The sequence below is a fragment of the Ananas comosus genome, linkage group 19 (assembly GCF_001540865.1).
Source record: "Ananas comosus cultivar F153 linkage group 19, ASM154086v1, whole genome shotgun sequence".
Classification (NCBI taxonomy): Eukaryota; Viridiplantae; Streptophyta; class Magnoliopsida; order Poales; family Bromeliaceae; genus Ananas; species Ananas comosus.
The window spans coordinates 1,439,192-1,457,661 of NC_033639.1; the positions used below are offsets into that span (position 1 = coordinate 1,439,192).

At 34.9% G+C, this 18,470-nt stretch overlaps 1 protein-coding gene across 2 annotated transcripts; it reads right to left on the bottom strand.

Moving 5' to 3' along the window:
* Positions 3,580-11,502, bottom strand: LOC109725032 (myb family transcription factor PHL7-like). 2 transcript variants are annotated; one of them, XM_020254078.1, is made up of 8 exons: positions 11,351-11,502; positions 11,202-11,271; positions 8,956-9,175; positions 7,105-7,181; positions 6,981-7,023; positions 6,786-6,843; positions 5,508-5,577; positions 3,580-4,339 (listed from the first exon to the last, which is right to left on the bottom strand). In XM_020254078.1, exons 3-8 carry the CDS (start codon positions 9,080-9,082, stop codon positions 3,803-3,805), a joined length of 912 nt encoding a protein of 303 aa, XP_020109667.1. In that variant the 5' UTR covers positions 9,083-9,175; positions 11,202-11,271; positions 11,351-11,502; the 3' UTR covers positions 3,580-3,802. The 2 variants fall into 2 exon arrangements, with proteins under 2 accessions (XP_020109667.1, XP_020109665.1); XM_020254076.1 differs by having other exon boundaries at positions 8,956-9,173; positions 11,178-11,271.

An 18,470-nucleotide genomic window follows, 5' to 3' on the forward strand; every position in this document is an offset into this window, starting at 1 on the left:
TCCCCACCTTTGCTCGGCTCGAGCTCGCTCGAATACAGTCGAGTTTAAGCCGAACTTTAATTAAAGCTCGGATTTAGATCCGAGTTCGAACCGAACTTTAATTAAGCTCGGCTCGAGCTCGCTCGGATTAAAGTTCAGCTCGGCTCGAGCTCGAGATTTACTCGGCTAACTTTAAGAGCTGTAATATATTAGTTATCAAATTAAAAATATCTTGTAATGGATGTTAAACTACGTTATATAGATTATCAAGTTTTATGTTTTATTAATGTTCTTTACACTCGATCCCACTGACGGACTGACCCACTCCTAGACTCTCTCTCTCTCTCTCTCTCCCTCTCTCTCTCTCTAACTCTCTCTAAACCCCCAAACCTACAATAGCTAGAGCGAAAGACAGAGATGACACGTTGTCACTTTCAGACTTTCTCTCTCACACAATACATTTAAATCTCAACCCGAGTTAACGTGCCAACATGAACAACTCAAATAAAATAGCCGGTTGTTATTACCGGATTTAATTTAATTTCGGATATATATTAATTTTATGTAATATATATATATATATATATATATATCTCAGGCCGATGACCTCTAACATTCCCGACGCCGCAAAGAGAGCAAAAGGTCTAACCCTATTGGCGGTAATCTAGTGGGTCGTTTGGACAGAAAGAAACGACATTATCTTTAGCTTGAATTATCCTAACGCTACCTGAGCTTTTGAACGTGCCAAAATCCTATCGAACACTTGGATCGAGTTCCTTTGACTCGTCTATGCCTTATCTTCCCTTCGCTTACTCCTCCTTTCCCCCTCTCCCCTTTCCCATTTTTTCTCTTTTCCCTCCAGTTTTTTATTACTGTTTTTTTTCTTACTTGTCTTAAGGAGGCCCTAGCTGCTTCCACCCTATACACTTAGTTCATTTTGCATAATGAATGAAGTAGGTAGCTCGCTACTTCTCAAAAAAAAAAGAAAAAAGAAAAAAAAGTATATGTCATCTACCGCAATAAACATACAATGTACTAAAATTTTTTAATATTAGGTCAATGGTGTCGAAAAAAATTGAAATTTATTTTCTAAATATTTTAAGTGATATAGATAATGTTCAATGGTGCCGATCGTTGATTTGAAGACTTCATCATTGAAAACAAATGGATGACAACGGAGCCCGTTTGCTACTGATTGCATTCCAGCTCAACTCTCTCTCTCTCTCTCTCTCTCTCTCTCTCTCTCTCTCTCTCTATATATATAGAACTAGGCTAGAATACTATTAATAGCACCAAGTCATTGGTACTATTAAGTTTTTGGCTCTTGGATGAAGCGATGTACGGTTAGGATGATAGTGGTCTCCTAGGATTAAGTAGGTGAATGGTTGAATAATATGATTTAACGGATGAAAATGGTCAAAGGGATTAATCTAACGGCAGAAAACTTGATAGCACTAAATGTTTGGTGCTATCGATAGCATTGTAGCTGGACTCATATATATATATATATATATATATATATAAGAAGTTGAATACAAGCAAGCTGATTCCAAATCGTGTTCGGCTCGTTAAAATTTCAGGCTGAAAAATTCAGCTCATATTCGACTCGTTTATTAAACAAGCGATCGATCTTAAGCTATTAGAGGTAAATAGAAGCTGACTTGCGAAGAGTGAGCTAGATTGCTGGCCCTAATTGTATAATTCCAACCTTTTTTTTATACGTAGACTTAGTATTTCTCTTTTTTTTCCTTTTTGGGCCTATTGCACTATTATAGTTCCTAACCAATATCTTTTCTCACTTTAGGTGCTTTTTTTTTTTTTTGGCTATTAGGTCTCTAAACTCTATATTTTTTTCACTTAGGCTCCCGCAATCTAAACTTTTGTTAATTTTAATAGTAGACTATGTCAACTGTAATAGAACATGGCGTATTCAAGATCATGGTTATGGTTCGACAATTTCCAGCCAATCTCAACACCGACTTTTTCAAGTTTTTAGAAGAGCTCAGCGCCACTTTGGCTTGACACATAAGACATCAGATATTTCAAAAAAGATGGTAGATGTCATGTACGAGATCAAAATAGTAATAACTGTCAATCTATCATGTATAAATTGAGATAGTTGTAAGTGCAAAATTATCGGTGGTAAGAGTGGGCTTGAGAAGAGAAGAGTTTAGGAACCAAAGTGAAAAAAAAAAAGGAAGAAGATAAATTTTAGAGACTAATTGCGTAACTATATCTAAAGATTAAGTATCTGTTTAGAGAGAAAAATAAGTTTAGAGAGAGATATAAGGTTAGAGTGTAAAGAAAAATAATATAGCCTTTACTTTATTTTTCATTTTGTTCCCCAATATTTTTTATTTGCTATTAGGTCCCTAGCCTTTGTATATTGTTACATAAGACCCCAAACAAATTTTTGTTAATTTTGATGAGATGAGCGAGAATATGGTAGAAAATGTAGGGATCAAAGTAAGCAAATATATAGAGATTAGGGACTAAAAAGAGAAAAAGAATCGGAGTACTACTGATTCAAGAGTGTTATAGGTCTACTACCCACCAAATTCGGTTTGTAATATTACAACATAACCCATTTAATTTAATGGCTATAATTAACACTCTAGTCTTATCAAATTTTTTTTACTAAAAATTAAAAAAATTGTTTAAACTCTTTAAACCATTGGATTTGGTTGTGTAAATTTTACAGCCCAAAGATCCCCTCAACTACAGGCCATTCTGAATTGTAACGCCCCTAATAGTCCAACATCGGATAGTCATGAGATACTGATTCCAATCAGTTTATATGATGCCTCACATGCTAGTAACAATAACTGAGCTTAAGCATTTTGGGCCGGCAGTTTGGGTCTGAAGAGTTATTATTGCTGGCGGATCAGGTTGTTACAATTGGTAGTAGAGCCCAATACCAGCCGGAGGTGTGAGAGTTAAGTGCTATGCAGGGTAAAGTACTATACCAACGGATTTGGTGGAAGGCACCTCTTGAACCTGTAGGAGCCACCTCTAGAATCTTACATTGCATGGTAATTTTGGTCCTGGTCTGTCTGCGATCTGGTTTGAATCTAACGAGAACGTCAGGGTCTAAACAGGAGAAGTTTATAACGCCTTAATAGTCCCACATCGGATGAAAAATTGATGCTGATTAAAATATATGAGGCCTAGATACTAATAATAATAATTGGGCTTAAACATTTTGAGCAGGTAGTTTGGGTTCAACAAGTTATTGTTGCTGGCCGGTTGAATCGCTACGAAAATAGACCCTAATATATATATATATATATATTTTTTGATTAAGACACCCTCAGCTTCCATTTTTGTTTATGTGACTTTTCTATACTTAATTACTTTGAAAAATTTATCAAATTTAATAGCTCTTTTAATTATTAAAAAGTAATTAAAGTTATTAAACTGATTCAACTAAACAAAAAAAACAAAAAACAAGGTTTAGGTAAATCAGCTACTATAACCCATTTCACAATGGCCAATAGCATCAAACTGTATATTTGAGAATAGCCAATAATTGAGGGGGTTTTCATACATTTTTACCCAAAAAACAACAATAAAAAAATAAAATTAGAAAAGTTTGTGAACTGAGGTTAAACAGATGTGTGTGTATATATATATATATCACATTACAATCATCTCAACAACACCTAAAACTCTGCATAAAGAGTTAAACATCTCTAAAAAAAGATCAACAACAACAACAACAACAATAACAACAACAGCAACAACAACAAATTAGTCTCTACAAATAAGAGTACTAACATGTGAACAATTAGATCATAATACATCACTTGATCCTAAATCGATATCACGAGGTGCTCGACGAACTGAACCGGCCGCCGCTGCCGCCGCGGGCGGCAGGAAACACCGAACAATGCTGCTGAAAATCCAAGCCCGAGCTCGACTCAAGAATGTGGTGGGCGAGGACCACTTCGTTCTTCCCGTGCCCAGCGGCCATGGCCCCACGCAGCCGCTTGCTCGCCCTTTCGTGGGTAGGGTTGCGGTCGGGACTAGCAGAAGGGGAGCCGGCCGCGTGGCACGTGGAGTCGGGGGTCAGCGGCTCTCGGAAGGAGGAGAACGAGTCGTCATCATGAGAGAATTGGCTTTTCAAGAGGCCGTCTTGGAGTAGGGCTTTATCTTGGAATGGGGACTCCGAGGTCGGGGCCGGGGTCGAGGGGTCTGTCTTGTCGGGATCAGGTAAGTTGTCGCCCCCCGAGGCTGGGGGGCTGGGGAGAGACAGGCCGGGGCCCTCGGCCAGGACGCCGCTGAGGCGCTGCTGCTCCTCGATGATCTTTTGGAGGTACTTGCCTTGGGCTTCTATTCTCAGCTGCAGCTGCCTTTGTACCTGTCAGATAGAATGAATGCACCGAAAACCTCATATTATCAGAGTTTCCAATACTCGGTATAGTGGAAATCATGGATTCCATGAAGGCGAAAAGGCCTGGAACTGACATGAATTACGCACCAAACCTTTTAATTCGCATGCTTTAATGGAAATACTGAATCACATGAGAAAGCATGCAGCTTCTATTATGGAAGAGAATCAAATATTTCAAATCGAACGAATTGAAAGGTTAGTTAGTAAATCAAAGTTTGTAGAAATTTAGTAGACATTCTGAAACAGGCCACTTTTCAGGTTTCATGAACGGTGCAAGCGAAAAGATGTGGTTTGTCCATATTTTGTTTGGATAATGAAGCACATAGGCGGCTTCCAAAATGCACTACTCTCGTAATTAGGATAAGGATTGCCATGCCACTGGCACGGGGTGTGCCAGGTGTGCCAGCAGCACAGCTTGGCACGGCAAGCCTCGGCACACATCCTATTTTATAGGGTAAACTTCAAATACTACCCTCGTGGTTTCGCACTTTTTCACTTTAGTACCCTGTATTTAAAGTGTATCACTTTAGTACTCTGTGGTTTCATTTTTTTTCTTTCTGTTAGCACATCCATTAACTCTCCGTTAAATCATATGCAAAAAACTTCAGATACCCCACCTATGGTTTATTCAATAATCACTTTAGTACCATATGGTTTATATTGAATTTTTACTTTAGTAATTAGTACCCTATGGTTTTAACTTTATCACTGATATAACGGAAAAATTAACGGAGGGGGTAACGGAAAGAGAAGAACGAAACCACATGGTACTAAAGTGATACATATTAAACCACATGTTACTAAAGTGAGAAAGCGCGAAACCACATGGGTGGTATTCGAAGTTTTCCTTATTTTATATGTCAGCACGGTCGGCACGGGCTTACCAGCTGTGCCCAATCCTATCCACGTGCAATGTAACAATCTAATCTTCTTTGATATCATCATGTATCAATACCTCAAGACAAGTTTCTTCAGTTAACTGATATTGAAATCGTCAAACATACGATTTAATTATAATTTGTACTTCTTTCGGACAGTTTCCTTGACTATTCAGTTCCATTTATAAGAATAGTGGCTAAAAAGCATATTATGCCGAGTATAAAAAGGAATAAGTAAAGCATAACATCTCACTTACCTCTAACTGTTCGTGTAGCCGCTTTTGCACCTCCATTTGCAATTTAAGAGCCTCAGTTATTTGCATTCCGCTGAAAAAAAGAAGGAACAGTTTATGTGTTACCGATAAAGAGATGAGAGAGTTGATCCGTGATCGCCTAAATAAGACATGAAGGATAACATGAAAAGAAGGCAAGAGAATATCCATATCCACAACCGCAATATTTCTTATGAATTATCATAATGAGGATAAAGTACGTGTAATTACAAGAACGAATCCTAAGAATTGATATTAAACCCTGAGTTAGACAAATTTTTAGACCTATCGGCAAAGCCATAATGATGTTGCAATAATCGCCTGAAAATCGAATTTTTTTGGTGCTTAGATCAGGTCAGCTGTCGGCTGTCTGAAGTCGGATCGTTTTCTTGATGGACATTCAAATAGGACTTGATTGAAAGCACATGACAAGGTTCAAGATATTAATTATAACAAGTACAAAGTGAAATGTAATGCACAGTTTGAGCATCAGCTTTGCAGTTGTTGTGTTAAATTTTAAAGTAATATTAAAAGAAAAAGGAAATGCAGTATTTCCTAACATTTTACTAGTTCTGTGTCTAAAGGTGAAAGTAATAGGAGCGCGAAAGAACTAAATTTGGCAATGGCTACTGGAAGGAGATTACTACGAGGATGCAAAAGTGTAATATGAAAATTCACCAACGTAATCCGGTAGATCCAAAATTTCTTTCTAAAAAAAGCTATAAGGTTATTGAATCTAAGCAGTTTACTTTCTATACCAATGAGGTAAATGAGGAAACTTGTTAAATTATGTGAAACAAAGTATTTTATATCTAAAAGCATAAGCAGCCAGAAAACGGTGTTTTAGTATTTTATATTCAACACTCCCCCTAACGTCTGAGCTCAAGATTTTCCGATAGGGCCAAGATGTGGACCTGAATTAGATGGGAAGAAATTAACTAAGACTAAGGAACCAGTGAAACCTAAACTTAGGATCTCTTGCTCTCATACCATATTAAATTATGTGAAAAAGACGCTTCAATATTTTCTATGCAATACTCCCCCGACTTTTGGGCTTAAGACTTCCGCTAGGCCCAAGACGTGGACCTAAATTAGATGGGAGAAAATTGAATAAGGCTAAGGACCTAGTGAGACTCAAGCTCAAGATCTCTTGCTCTGATACTGTAATAAATTATGTGAAAAATTGTTCTATCTCGAAAAACTTAAGCTACCAGAAAATGGTGTTTTAATATTTCATATTCAACAAAACTCTTCTACACTTACGAAGAGCTTTCCAGTCCCGAAAGAAGATCACCAGGATCTTTCTTCTCAGTCTTCATACCTACATAAATGGAAACCCAACAAGGTAAGTCAACAGTGCTGCTTACTTCACCCCTTTGCCCCTGTCTATATTAAGAAAAATTCTTTACAATTGTAAGTCGTAAAAATAACTTAAGCCCAAGATTTGCAGATACCTACCATCAGCTGACGACTCGGGAATGTATTTTGCCAGCCGATATTTCTGAAGAAAGAAAAGAAATACAACTAAAGGAAAGGAGGAGGAAAAATGAATTGGTGAGAAATGGAAAGCAAATTCCGCTACCTGTAAGTGACTTTTGACATGGTATATGGTTAGTCCTGGTACACCCATAAGTCTAAGAACTCCTTTAGGAGTAGCTCCTGTCACAACAAAAGTATTTGGCGATTGACAAATGTTCAAACACAAGGTTATAACCGACCACCCAACTAATTAATGATATTTCGAACAGTAAATGATCGAACTAAATCGAGAAAGACTTCTGGGTCTAACTAGTTATTTCAATGCAGATCACTTGCAAACTGATCTTGTTTAAAGGAGACAAAAAGGTATATGGTAACTAACTTTATGTGCTTTACAAATCTTTACTGCAAAAAGATTAAATGAGACATCGAAGGCCTGCTTGGCCCTACGACTGCTGCTTTCACAAGAAGCGCTCTACAAAGCATTTGGCAAAGAGAAAATCTGAAGCCTCTGCTGCAGTGAGAAGCAGAAATAAGATTTTGAGCCTGAAAAGCAGAAACTCCAAAATTGGTGCTTCTAATTTTGCTGCAGAAGAAGTTGTTCAGGATATATCATATACTTCTTCTAAAAGGAAGAGGTACAGCACTTCATCGAAAGGCATTATATCCTACAGCAGGGCCAAACAGGCCATAAGTCCTTTTATCTGCAGAAAAGAAGAGAAAACTGCACAATAAAAGCAATTGTACAGTATCTGTGACAATGGATTGGAAAATTCTTTAATGAAACTTATATTGCATTGATTTAGCAAAGTTTTGTTGGCTTTATATAAAAAATAAATAAATAAATAAATAAAACCAATATTAAGTAATTATGTCATAAATATCAAACAATGTAGTTTCGAGTCAATACACCATATTCTATTCAAGTCCTCTTCACAGTCAATCCATAAGATCTTGGCATTTACAGAGGAAAAAGTAGCGGAGAGACCAAATGCAAAAAACCAAAGTACTGAAATCAGCTCTCAAAGATGAATCAAATCCTTTCTCATGACACACATCCAAATTACTTTCGGTAATTCACTAATTAATCTTCCTAGATCCTTCCAAAATCATTTTAAGTGACCCCTTTCCTCCATCATCAGTTTGTCATAAAAATATAGTTCATCTTAGCAGTTTTCAAATATAAATTCTCCGTTTACCCTTCATAGGTTCGTGAACAAGTGATCGCATATTAATAACCATAAGGCTAAATTGCATTGTTCGTCCTCAAACTATGAAATGCATGACACTTTGGTCCTCGAACTTTAATTTGTTTTAATTTTTGGCTCAAACTTTCTAATTGTTGCAAGCAAGTCCCATAGTGCATTTGGTTTGATTAAATGGTGACGTGTTGTTGATGTGGCAACAATCTAAGAGTATTATGGTTGATAACATGGGAAAAATTAAACTGCCACATTATTGCCACATCAGCAATACATCATCATTCAGCCAACAAAATTGCACTGTAGGACTTAATTGCAACAGCGAAGAAAATTCGAGTTAAAAATTTCAAGAAATTAGACTTCAAGGACCAAAGTGCCATGCGCCTCATAATTTGAGGACCAAAAGTAAAATTAGCCTAACCATAATCCTTATCTTATTCTCATAGATCTCCTTATAAAAGCTTTCTTTTTAACCATGAGACACAGCAACTATATCATTCTTTTATGATATTATTTTTGTCCCACATTACTCCCATATAAGACCCTATAAATACCTCTCTCCACATAAACTACAGGAACTGATTCGATATTCAATAAATGGAACATATTGCCGTACTAGGAAAGTTCCAAATTCAACAGGTTGTTAGAATATAAGTGATCGAGCATTTAGACAAATCTGATGAACCAAATTGTGCCCCCCAAAAAAATTAATAACAGATTAAAGTAGCCAAATTGCAATGACAAGAACTTACTATCCGGTCCACCCAGCTGCGTCACAGCTTCGACAAAGCGTTCATGAAGATCATGCGTCCAACGTAGCCGCTGCCTCGCGGCCATACTAGCGTTGTTTGGGTGGTGTCCTCCACTATCCGGACCCATTTTGTCGCTTCTCAATCCAACTTACCAGTGACGAGAAGAGGAATTTGAGTTAATATAGAAGGTAGATTTTGTTTGATACGTATGTCATTAGCTGCCAAAAATAGGAAAACGCACGTGTTAGTACAACATCATGCATTCCAATAACAACAAGGAGATATAGATCAAATCATGGGAAAATTCTGCATCTATTGAGAGGTTTGCAACAGCACATGTGGCGACTCATTGGATATAAAAGCGTCGTCCATAAATGAATAGGTAGAAAGAAAACAAGGATACGACAAACCATGTACCTGAGCTAAAATGGGTAGAGTGGTAATACTTTTTCCATCATTAATGTGTAGTGAGAATTTTTCAACTACTTTTGAATCAAGTTATAACAATGCAGCATCTTATATACGTCTTTTCGATCATCAAATTTTATTTTTCCTTCTTAAGTTCATGCATCATGCATTTTATAATTAAATTAAATGCATTTGAATAAGGTACAAGAAGAGGGCAATTAATGATGGCGAATCAAGAGCTCTTCACCTTCAAAAAACTCAACCAGTCAATACATCGTCATCCTCACCTCAAATCCAATCAGTAAGGCCATGATGTCAAGCTAAACAAGTAGAGTAGATTTGATAGTTTTTATCAAAATAGTCAACCTCATTATTATTAAGTAAAAATGGACACAATCCTCATTAATTCACGCATGAATGGATAGACGACAAAAACCCTCCTCAAGGGAGGAAAAACTCTTTCATCATTAGCAAGAGAATGAGATTTCTTCGGTTTCAGAGACATTGACTTCAAGTTTCTTCTAGAAACTAGAATTTAAAATTCAAACTCGGCCCATCTCGGCCTTCATCCCACAGCAAATGAGGTTGACCATTCGAACACAACAAAACCATGCGACGTCAGGCATAAAATTCTTTTCTTTATTTTACTTGTGTCCTCTCCTGAACAACATGCGACCAAAACTTTCAAAACCACCTCTTACCATGGTCGAAGTTACCAAACTAAACTAGATGTTTCATCAACCGAGCAAAAGTTCCGGTGCTCAATGCTCACATAAAATGAGCCTAAGTTATTGCAAACAAGCAAAATAACAAGAAAAACAAAGATCCCAACAAGTTATAGTTATCGAATGTCAACGCTATGCTAAGTTAAGTATCATTGGAAATTTCAATCATTAAAGCCGCTCTAAAAACTATAGCACCGAATAGCAACATAGCCACTATCAAACATGCTCAACTCCAGAAGCAGCAAAACAAAGAGGCCTAGGATTTCATAATACTTGCACCATGACTAATCAAAGGGAACTACTCCATACAAAAGAACATGAATAGTAATGTTGCTCTTTACTAGCTAATAATAACTAATGAAAACGCCAACAAAGTCAAAGGAATCAACATCTTTGATTTGTTTTCTTTCCATTGAATCATTTTCAAAGATAGACCCATTTCCAGAAAACTTGAACCTAAAACTAGCAGCTGTGGAAAAACCTAATCACAATAAGTTTTCAACTCCATATTTAGTTCATCAAAAATGGAAAGTGGTGGCAAATTCACCACCACTCTCCTGTTACTATTTCCTAAGTAAGTTTCTACCTTTTTATGAATCAAATGATCACAAACCTATCTCATTCAAATTGGCAATCACCAAAACTCCCCCAAAAGGGGTAACTTTGGAGAAATCAAAACCCAGCAACAGCAATTAAATGGATCATTTAGCACAAAATAGCACATGGGTTTTGCTAAAAACCACCCAAAAAACCATTTATTACTTCCCAAAAAGAAGAACAAATAAACACTCCAAATCCAACTTAGTTCACCATCGTCCTCCAATCACTCTATCTCTTGAAAAAAGATTTTTTTTGAATCAGTGATCACAAACTAATCACCAAAACCCCCCCTTGAGTGGATCATTCAGCATAAATTGGCATCTGGGTTTTGCTTAAAATCCCCCGAAAAAAAGAAAAAAAACCATTTAGTTCCCAAAAATGAGCACAAATAAAACACACCAAACACCACTTTAGCTCACCCAAATTCCCATCAACCACAGTAAAATAAAAAATAAAAATAAAAATTAGATGAGTCAAAATAACACATACCCAGATCCAAAAAACTCCTCGGCGAAAAATCTCCCAATCCCACTTTTAGAGCGATCCAAGCACCAATTCCTGGAGCAAAAGAGCTCGATTTGCACTGGAAAAAACAGTGAAAATCGGAATTTTAAGCGCGAAATGGAGAGATTAGAGGGAAATAAAAGTGGATTCGCGCTTACGTTGTGATAAATTCGCCGGGGGATTCGACCAACCAGAGATTGGCTTCGCCGAGAAGGGTTTCGCTCTCTCTCTCTCTCTCTCTAAATCTCTCTCTCTCTCCGTCCACGGAAATGGAGGAGACCTGCCCGCGGGCAGGGCCGGTGGGCTGCCCGAAGGAACGCTTAATTGCATATGTATCCCTACAAAGCCATCAATTTGCATATCACTTCCTACAAAGTTTTTTTTAAGGTGAAAAAAGCATAAAATTTAGCCAAACTATGAATCATTTTCATTTAACTACCCAACATTTAAAAATTTTGATTTTACTATCTAATTTTTTAGTTTGTTTGATTTAAGTCCACGAACGTAAGTTGACTTCAAAATTTAAGCTATTTATTTATTTTAATAAATTTATAATTAAAAAATGGCATGAATTATATTAACTAAATATGTAAAGATAAATAACGTATTCAAATTTTGAAATCAAAATATCTCTAACTGGATCAGATCAAATAAATTGAAAGGTTCGATAGTAAAATTAAAATTTTTAAAGATTGAGTAAGTCAAATTAAAATGATTTATAAACTTGTAATTTATCTTAATCAAGGGGTATTTGTATATTTTTTTCTCAAATAAATAAGGCACATAAATTCTTAATAATTTTTAAAAACTTAATAGATCTAATATACATTAATAATTAATTATTACAACTTTAAATTATTAAATCATTCACTTACATAGATGAGTATTAGATTTAATAAAATTGTTAAATTTACCGAACAAAACCATTCAAATAAAAAAAAAATAAAAAAAAAAAATTTGAGGATTTCAATGCATTTTTACCCTCTTATTTTTTTATCTTTATATTTACTTTATGTCACGCCTCAACTACTACAAAAAAAAAAAAAAAAAAAATTTCAATGCAAAATAGTCAATGACGCTTTTTTACTTTTCTCAAATAAGGTCAAAAAAAGTTTAAATTTATTATTAAATTTGGATACCAAATTAAAATTTTTTCTTCGAATTTGTATTTGAACAAGGAATTCAAAATTTGAATTCCACTTTTTTTTGACTTTTTGTTCAAATGTAAAAGTTAAAATATATGTTTGAAATTATTTGAATTGTATTTCAAATTCAAATTTTTAAATTTAAATTTTTTTGGACAAAGTGCTAAGCAATGGGTTTCATGTAATTTAGTTAAAGAGCTATGTAAAGGCGTGTTTGGTTCATAAAATTTAAATTTTTTATTGAAAATTAATTATTTTGAAATCTTATTTTTCCAATCGATTTTTTTTTGGTGGGAATATTTGTATTTGGTACATATTTTAAAATTGATTCAATATAAAAAATTATCCAACTATATCAATAAAATTACCACAATAACCCTTTTTATACATACTAATATTATATTATATATCATTTACATTAAATTAATCATATAAAATCATAACTATTTAAATATTCTTTAAATTTAGGATATTCATAGTTTTATCTGTCTCTTAAACTCAATTTAAAAGTTTGGGACAGATGTAAAATTTGCAAAAAGATATTTTAGCTTTTTTAAAATTAAATTTTTTTGGAAAAATTTTTTCGAGACAAAGAGGTGGATTTTTAAAATTTCATACAATTTTTTTAGTCCTACCATTTTAGATTTTTGCAATAAAATAAATATATAATTTTTATTTGCAGTTTATTACTCTGTAAAGGTAAAATATACTATTTTACTATTATATAGTTTTTTTCTTTTTTCAAAAATTTATCGTCCTATAAGATAAAAATACACAGAACTTATACTTTACGACCTTGATTTGTCACATACTGTATCTTACTGTATAACAATTTAATAGCAATTCTACACAAAAAAAAAAAAAACAAAAATCATAAAATGGCAAAATTTTGCACGATTTTACTAATAAAATAAAAGGTAAAAACGTATTGAACTTACCTGAATTAAAATTTTAATTTTACTATCCAATCTTTCAATTTGATTTTGAGTTAGTTAACGACATTTCGACTTCAAAATTTAAGCTAATTACTTATTTTAAGGGAAAACTTCAGAAACCCCCCCGTGGTTTTGTAGTTTCTCAGTTTGCTTCCCTGTTGTTTAAAATATATCAATTTGCCCTCCTGCGGTTCTTTTTTTTTTCTCTTTTTCTTATTAATTTTATTATTTTTTTTCTTAAATCAGTGATAAAGTTAAAATTAAAGGGTATTAAAGTGAATATTTGATAAATCTAGATGGGTATCTGAAGTTTTTTTGTATATAATTTAATGAAATATTAACGAAAAAGCTACCGAAAAGATAAAAACGAAACCACAGGGGGGCAAGTTGATACATTTTAAACCACAAGGGGGCAAAGTGAGAAACTACGAAACCACACGGGGTTTTTTGAAGTTTTCCCTTATTTTAATAAACTTATCGTTATCAGAATTGTTTAAAATATACTAACTAAATCTATAAATTTTAAAGTAAAGCGTCGTTGACTAATATAAAGCAAATAAATTGAAAGGTCGGATAATAAAATTAATTTTAAAAGGTTGAGTAATCGATTCAAAATAATTCATAGTTTAGATAAATTTGATATATTTTTACTAATAAAAAAAAAGATAAAAACGTGCAGAACTTACCTTAACTATATATCAATTGGACTTGGCTATCTAATCTTTCAAAAATTTGATTTTAATATCCAACATTTTACTTTGTTTGATTTGAATTAATCAACAATATTTTGACTCCAAAATTTAAGCTAATTACTTACTTTATTGAACTTATAGTTACGAAAATTGCATAAAATATATTAATTAAACTTGTAAAAATTGCGAGAATGATATTCAAATTTTGAAGTTAAAGTGTCACTTACTTTACTGACTCAAATCATATAAATTGAAATATTAGATAGTAAAATAAAAAATTTAAAAGATTGAGTAATCAAATCCAAATGATTCATAATTCAGATAAACTCCATGCGAGTTTATCTTTAAATTAGGAATAAATTAGAAAAAAGGCTTTTGCTTATTTATTTCTTATTACAATTCAAATTTTTTTAATTTATTCTGAAATTATCAAAATACGTACTCTTCTAAACTTCAATTCGATTAGTAAACTCTAGAAAAAATGGAGATATTTGAAAGATTACTTTTTTTAATAGGATAATTGCATACATACCCGTGGAACTTAAAAAATATCTTATATATATCTCTGAACATTTTTTTGGACTAGCAATAGATTTTTATATATTTAGGGCTCGATTTCGTGTAAAGATGCAAAAGCTGTTGTTTTTTTTTTTTTTTTTTTTTTTTTTTTTAAAAATAAACTTAGCTGGAAATGTGAATCAACTAGAATTCGAACTTGGGTCTCGGGTATCAACCACCAAGCCCTTTGCCACTTGCTTTAGGATCTATCTTATGATCAATTGCATGTATCTCAAATTATATATATTTATAAATTATTACATCAAAACTAAATAATTTCTGAATTGAAAATTTTATAAGGGTATATAGTAATTATGTTTTTTTTAATCAGAAAATATTTTTATTTATAGGAATAAATAAGATATTTTTAAAATTTTAAAGACATATTTTATATTTATCCCAACTAAAGTATTCAACTTGGTTGAAATTGGAATCTTCACCACGTGCAGTGTTAGGTTTTTCCTCATTTATTTAATTTTGTAAAATTTTTTGGTAAGTTGGAAGTATACGGGGACGGCATTAGGAGCATCTTTAGATAGAATACTATTAAGTACTCGCGCTTCGCAGGCGGGCAGTAAAATTTGCACTAAACACATAGTAACATGATAAACAAGCATATTATAATATATATATATATATAATATATATATATATATATATATATATCATAAATATTATAATATTAAAGATCAGTTCAAGTCCGAAGATATAACAAAACAACTGCTATGTATATATTTGCACTGGATTAATACAGTGCATAGTAAAGTCATAATATAGAAGGTCCAAAAATTTTATTCAATGTTGTTACTGCCCTGGCCACCATCTCTGTAACCTGTAAGTTAATGTATGAAAAAATTATATAGACTTGTGCACTATATATCATAAGTATAGCAGAATTACCTAAGGCGCTTTCTTCTTGGCTGTTCCACATCAGAAGTTACTATCTAATTTATCTTTAAGAACCTGATGAATATTATTGCATCGGTAAGAGTAAAAGGACTACCAACTGTCTTGCAATGGAGTGAACAGCAAAGTATCCAGCAACTGAAGGTGAACGGTAGAAATATAATCTTATTCCAAGCAGCAAGCCCAACACAGTAATCTGCGAGTAAGAACACTGAGTTAAAAATTGCATTGTCCAAGGAGGAAGTAAAAACACAGAAGAATAAAACAAATAGCTTGCTATGTGCCTATAGTTATCAGTAGAGCAGCAAAAGTTTGACGATGCCGAAAAAAATCTGCAAAAAAAGAAGTAGAATAATATCAGATTAAAACGATTCACATGAGTTCCCTACTCAATATGCCTGCCCTGCTGAATCTGGAGGTGAACAGCAGAGTTCCGATGCGAGTATGGCAAAATTAAATCTGCGAAAAAAAAGATGAGAAAGTAAATAACCGAGAATATAAAAAGTAAACAGAATTATTCCTGAAATGAAAGAAGAGGAAAAAATATATATGTATTTCATTTGGATTGTTGTTTCAGGTATCAAAGCAAGAAAACCAAAGCGAAAATTGGAAAAACCCAAGAAAGCAAATACAGAGCGAAGGAAGAAAAACAACGGAATAAGAATACAACAAATTCATGCAATGCTCAGTTAAAAGGGCACGACAATTCCAGAAAATAATATTCGAAACAAACAAAGAGCAAAAAATCAATGCGAGACTCAGCTTCATTCTTCCCCTAAAGTGAAGGGGTAAGATAAACACAGATTATATTTACTCTTCCCCTAAAGTAAAGGGGCAAGATAAACACCGTGTGCATAGAAAATTTGAAAGAATAGCCGCAGGCTGCAACAAATACCATAAGATCATTCAATGCCATGCTAAGCAAAGGGGTAAGATAAATCTGGATCAGTTTTATTCTTTCCGTTAGGTAAAGAGGCAAGCTGAATATTGTGTGTCTAGGAAATCCGCAATAACAGAGGCTGGCTGCAGAAAATTCCATGAGTTCATTTGATGCCATGCCATTGCGGCCAAATTCAGTAGGAAAGGCAACATGCGGGGGCAAATCCAACAGAGCATATCATCATTGCCTCCCTTAAAGGAGCACCGAAAGCAACAGGGAAACATTTAAATGAAAAAAGAGAGAAAAACAGCAAAATCGAAGATAAAAGACACATATGGTAAAAAAAATAAAAATTAAAAAATAGACCGAGCAGGAATTCTTTGTCAATGATAGAAACAAATATGTAAATTAAACTTTATTAGTAAAACAGATAAAGAAGTAATTATATCGACAATCTAAGTATCTCCTGACCTCATCAACTTCTCGAAAACAATACTTAGAATAAGCAATAGATGCAGAAAAGAGACCATACATTAAATCTCTTCTCTTAAGTAATACATGGTGTATAAAGTTAGTTCTAGCAAAATCTTTTAAGTAATACATGATATGGAAAGCTGGTTCTACAAAGAAGCATTCAATACATAAAGCAAAAATAGCCAACAGGTAACTTAGAGAAGAGAAAATAATAGAATTGTAGCAACCGGGCAGCTTAGAGCTGAAATGCCAAAATCATTAGAATAAGCTTAGAGCTGAAAAGCCCAACTGAAAAAAATCGCAAGGCAAGAAATCATCAGATCCGCGAAGGCGACAACAAAAAAAAAACCAAAGAAACTGAAGGTTTTTTTTTTCAAAACTCGAAATCCAAGCAAGACCCAGGTGAAAAGAATCTCAAGGCAAAAAAGCATCAGATCTGGAATTGCGGGGGCAACAGGAACCCTATGGAAAACCACCACCAGACATTGAAGCATCTGAGCAAAAAGAATTTCAAACATATACATAGGTACGCAGCATCATAATATAAGAAGTAAGTAGAGGATCTTGCAGAGAGCCCGACCTACTTTCCACAGGCAGCAGTGACAAAAAGAAGAGTAATACAGATGGCAGGTAAGAGTTGGAAGTTCGGAAGCAATTGGACATGGCACCTTACCTCTCAATGGTGTATATATATACATACCAGTACCAGAACAAAGCCAAGGAAGAGCGAGGACAGTAAGAGAACACGCCGGAGCCGAGCGGCGCACTGTCATGGCAACATTAATTGCAGAGATTTGTGGTAGATACAGGCGTACCATCTCCGGAGAAACGGGTCATTAAATGCCCCGATCTCCGGCAAGGCAGGGCGTACGACAGGGGAGGAAGCCCTAGCCGGCGAAGCGGCGGCATTAAATGGCCAGATCTTTGGTAGATACAGGCGTACGGCGGCGGGATACGGGGGAGAGGAAGGGAGTTTCGGGGAGCCGGGAAGGGACTTTCCCGCGACGGCATTAAATGCGCCGGAGTACCAACCTTAGGCGAACCTAGGGTTTGTTGAGAGAGGGAGAGGAATCCCGGGAAATCTGTAGAGGCGGCGCCGGAGTACCAACCCTAGGCGAACCTAGGATTTGTTGAGAGGGGCAGAGGAATCCCGGGAAATCTGCAGAGGCGGCGAGAAAAGAAAGGGAGAGAGGGTTAGGGTTCATTGAGAAGGAGAGAGGGTAAGGGAGAGTGGCATCGTAGGATACCATAGCGTGCGAAGAATAATAGGGCCCCACATCTCAGAGAGAGAAAATGAGAGAGGGTAAGAGAGAGTAGGGCCCCACATCTCAGAGAGAGCACTGTGTGCGGGAGGTCCGAAATCGCGGAGAACGCAGAAAAGGGGTTAAGGGAGAGACCCGAAATCACGGAGAACGCAGCAAAGGGGTTAGGGGTTCACCCTTTAATGATATTGGATAGATTCTTCTTTCTTATTTTTATTTTAAGGGGGAGGAAACTACAAAGCATTGTTTAGTGCTAAGTATATATATACAGTCCGCCTACTATACTATCAATGGCTACAATACTATCAATAGCGATTAAGTATTTGATGCTATTTGATTTTTTACCGTTAGATCTACCTAGGGGTGGCAATTTAGCTCGCTGTTCGCGAGCCAGCTCGTGTTCGGCTCGAAATGAGCTCGAAATCG

Excerpts from the sequence above, each read along its gene's own strand:
- LOC109725032 (XM_020254078.1), bottom strand. The coding sequence starts at position 9,082 with ATGGGTCCGGATAGTGGAGGACACCACCCAAACAACGCTAGTATGGCC. Across the intron at positions 7,182-8,955 it reads GCAGCTGGGTGGACCGGATA|GAGCTACTCCTAAAGGAGTT; the intron begins GTAAGTTCTTGT and ends TTGTTGTGACAG. Across the intron at positions 4,340-5,507 it reads GGCTACACGAACAGTTAGAG|GTACAAAGGCAGCTGCAGCT; the intron begins GTAAGTGAGATG and ends TCTATCTGACAG.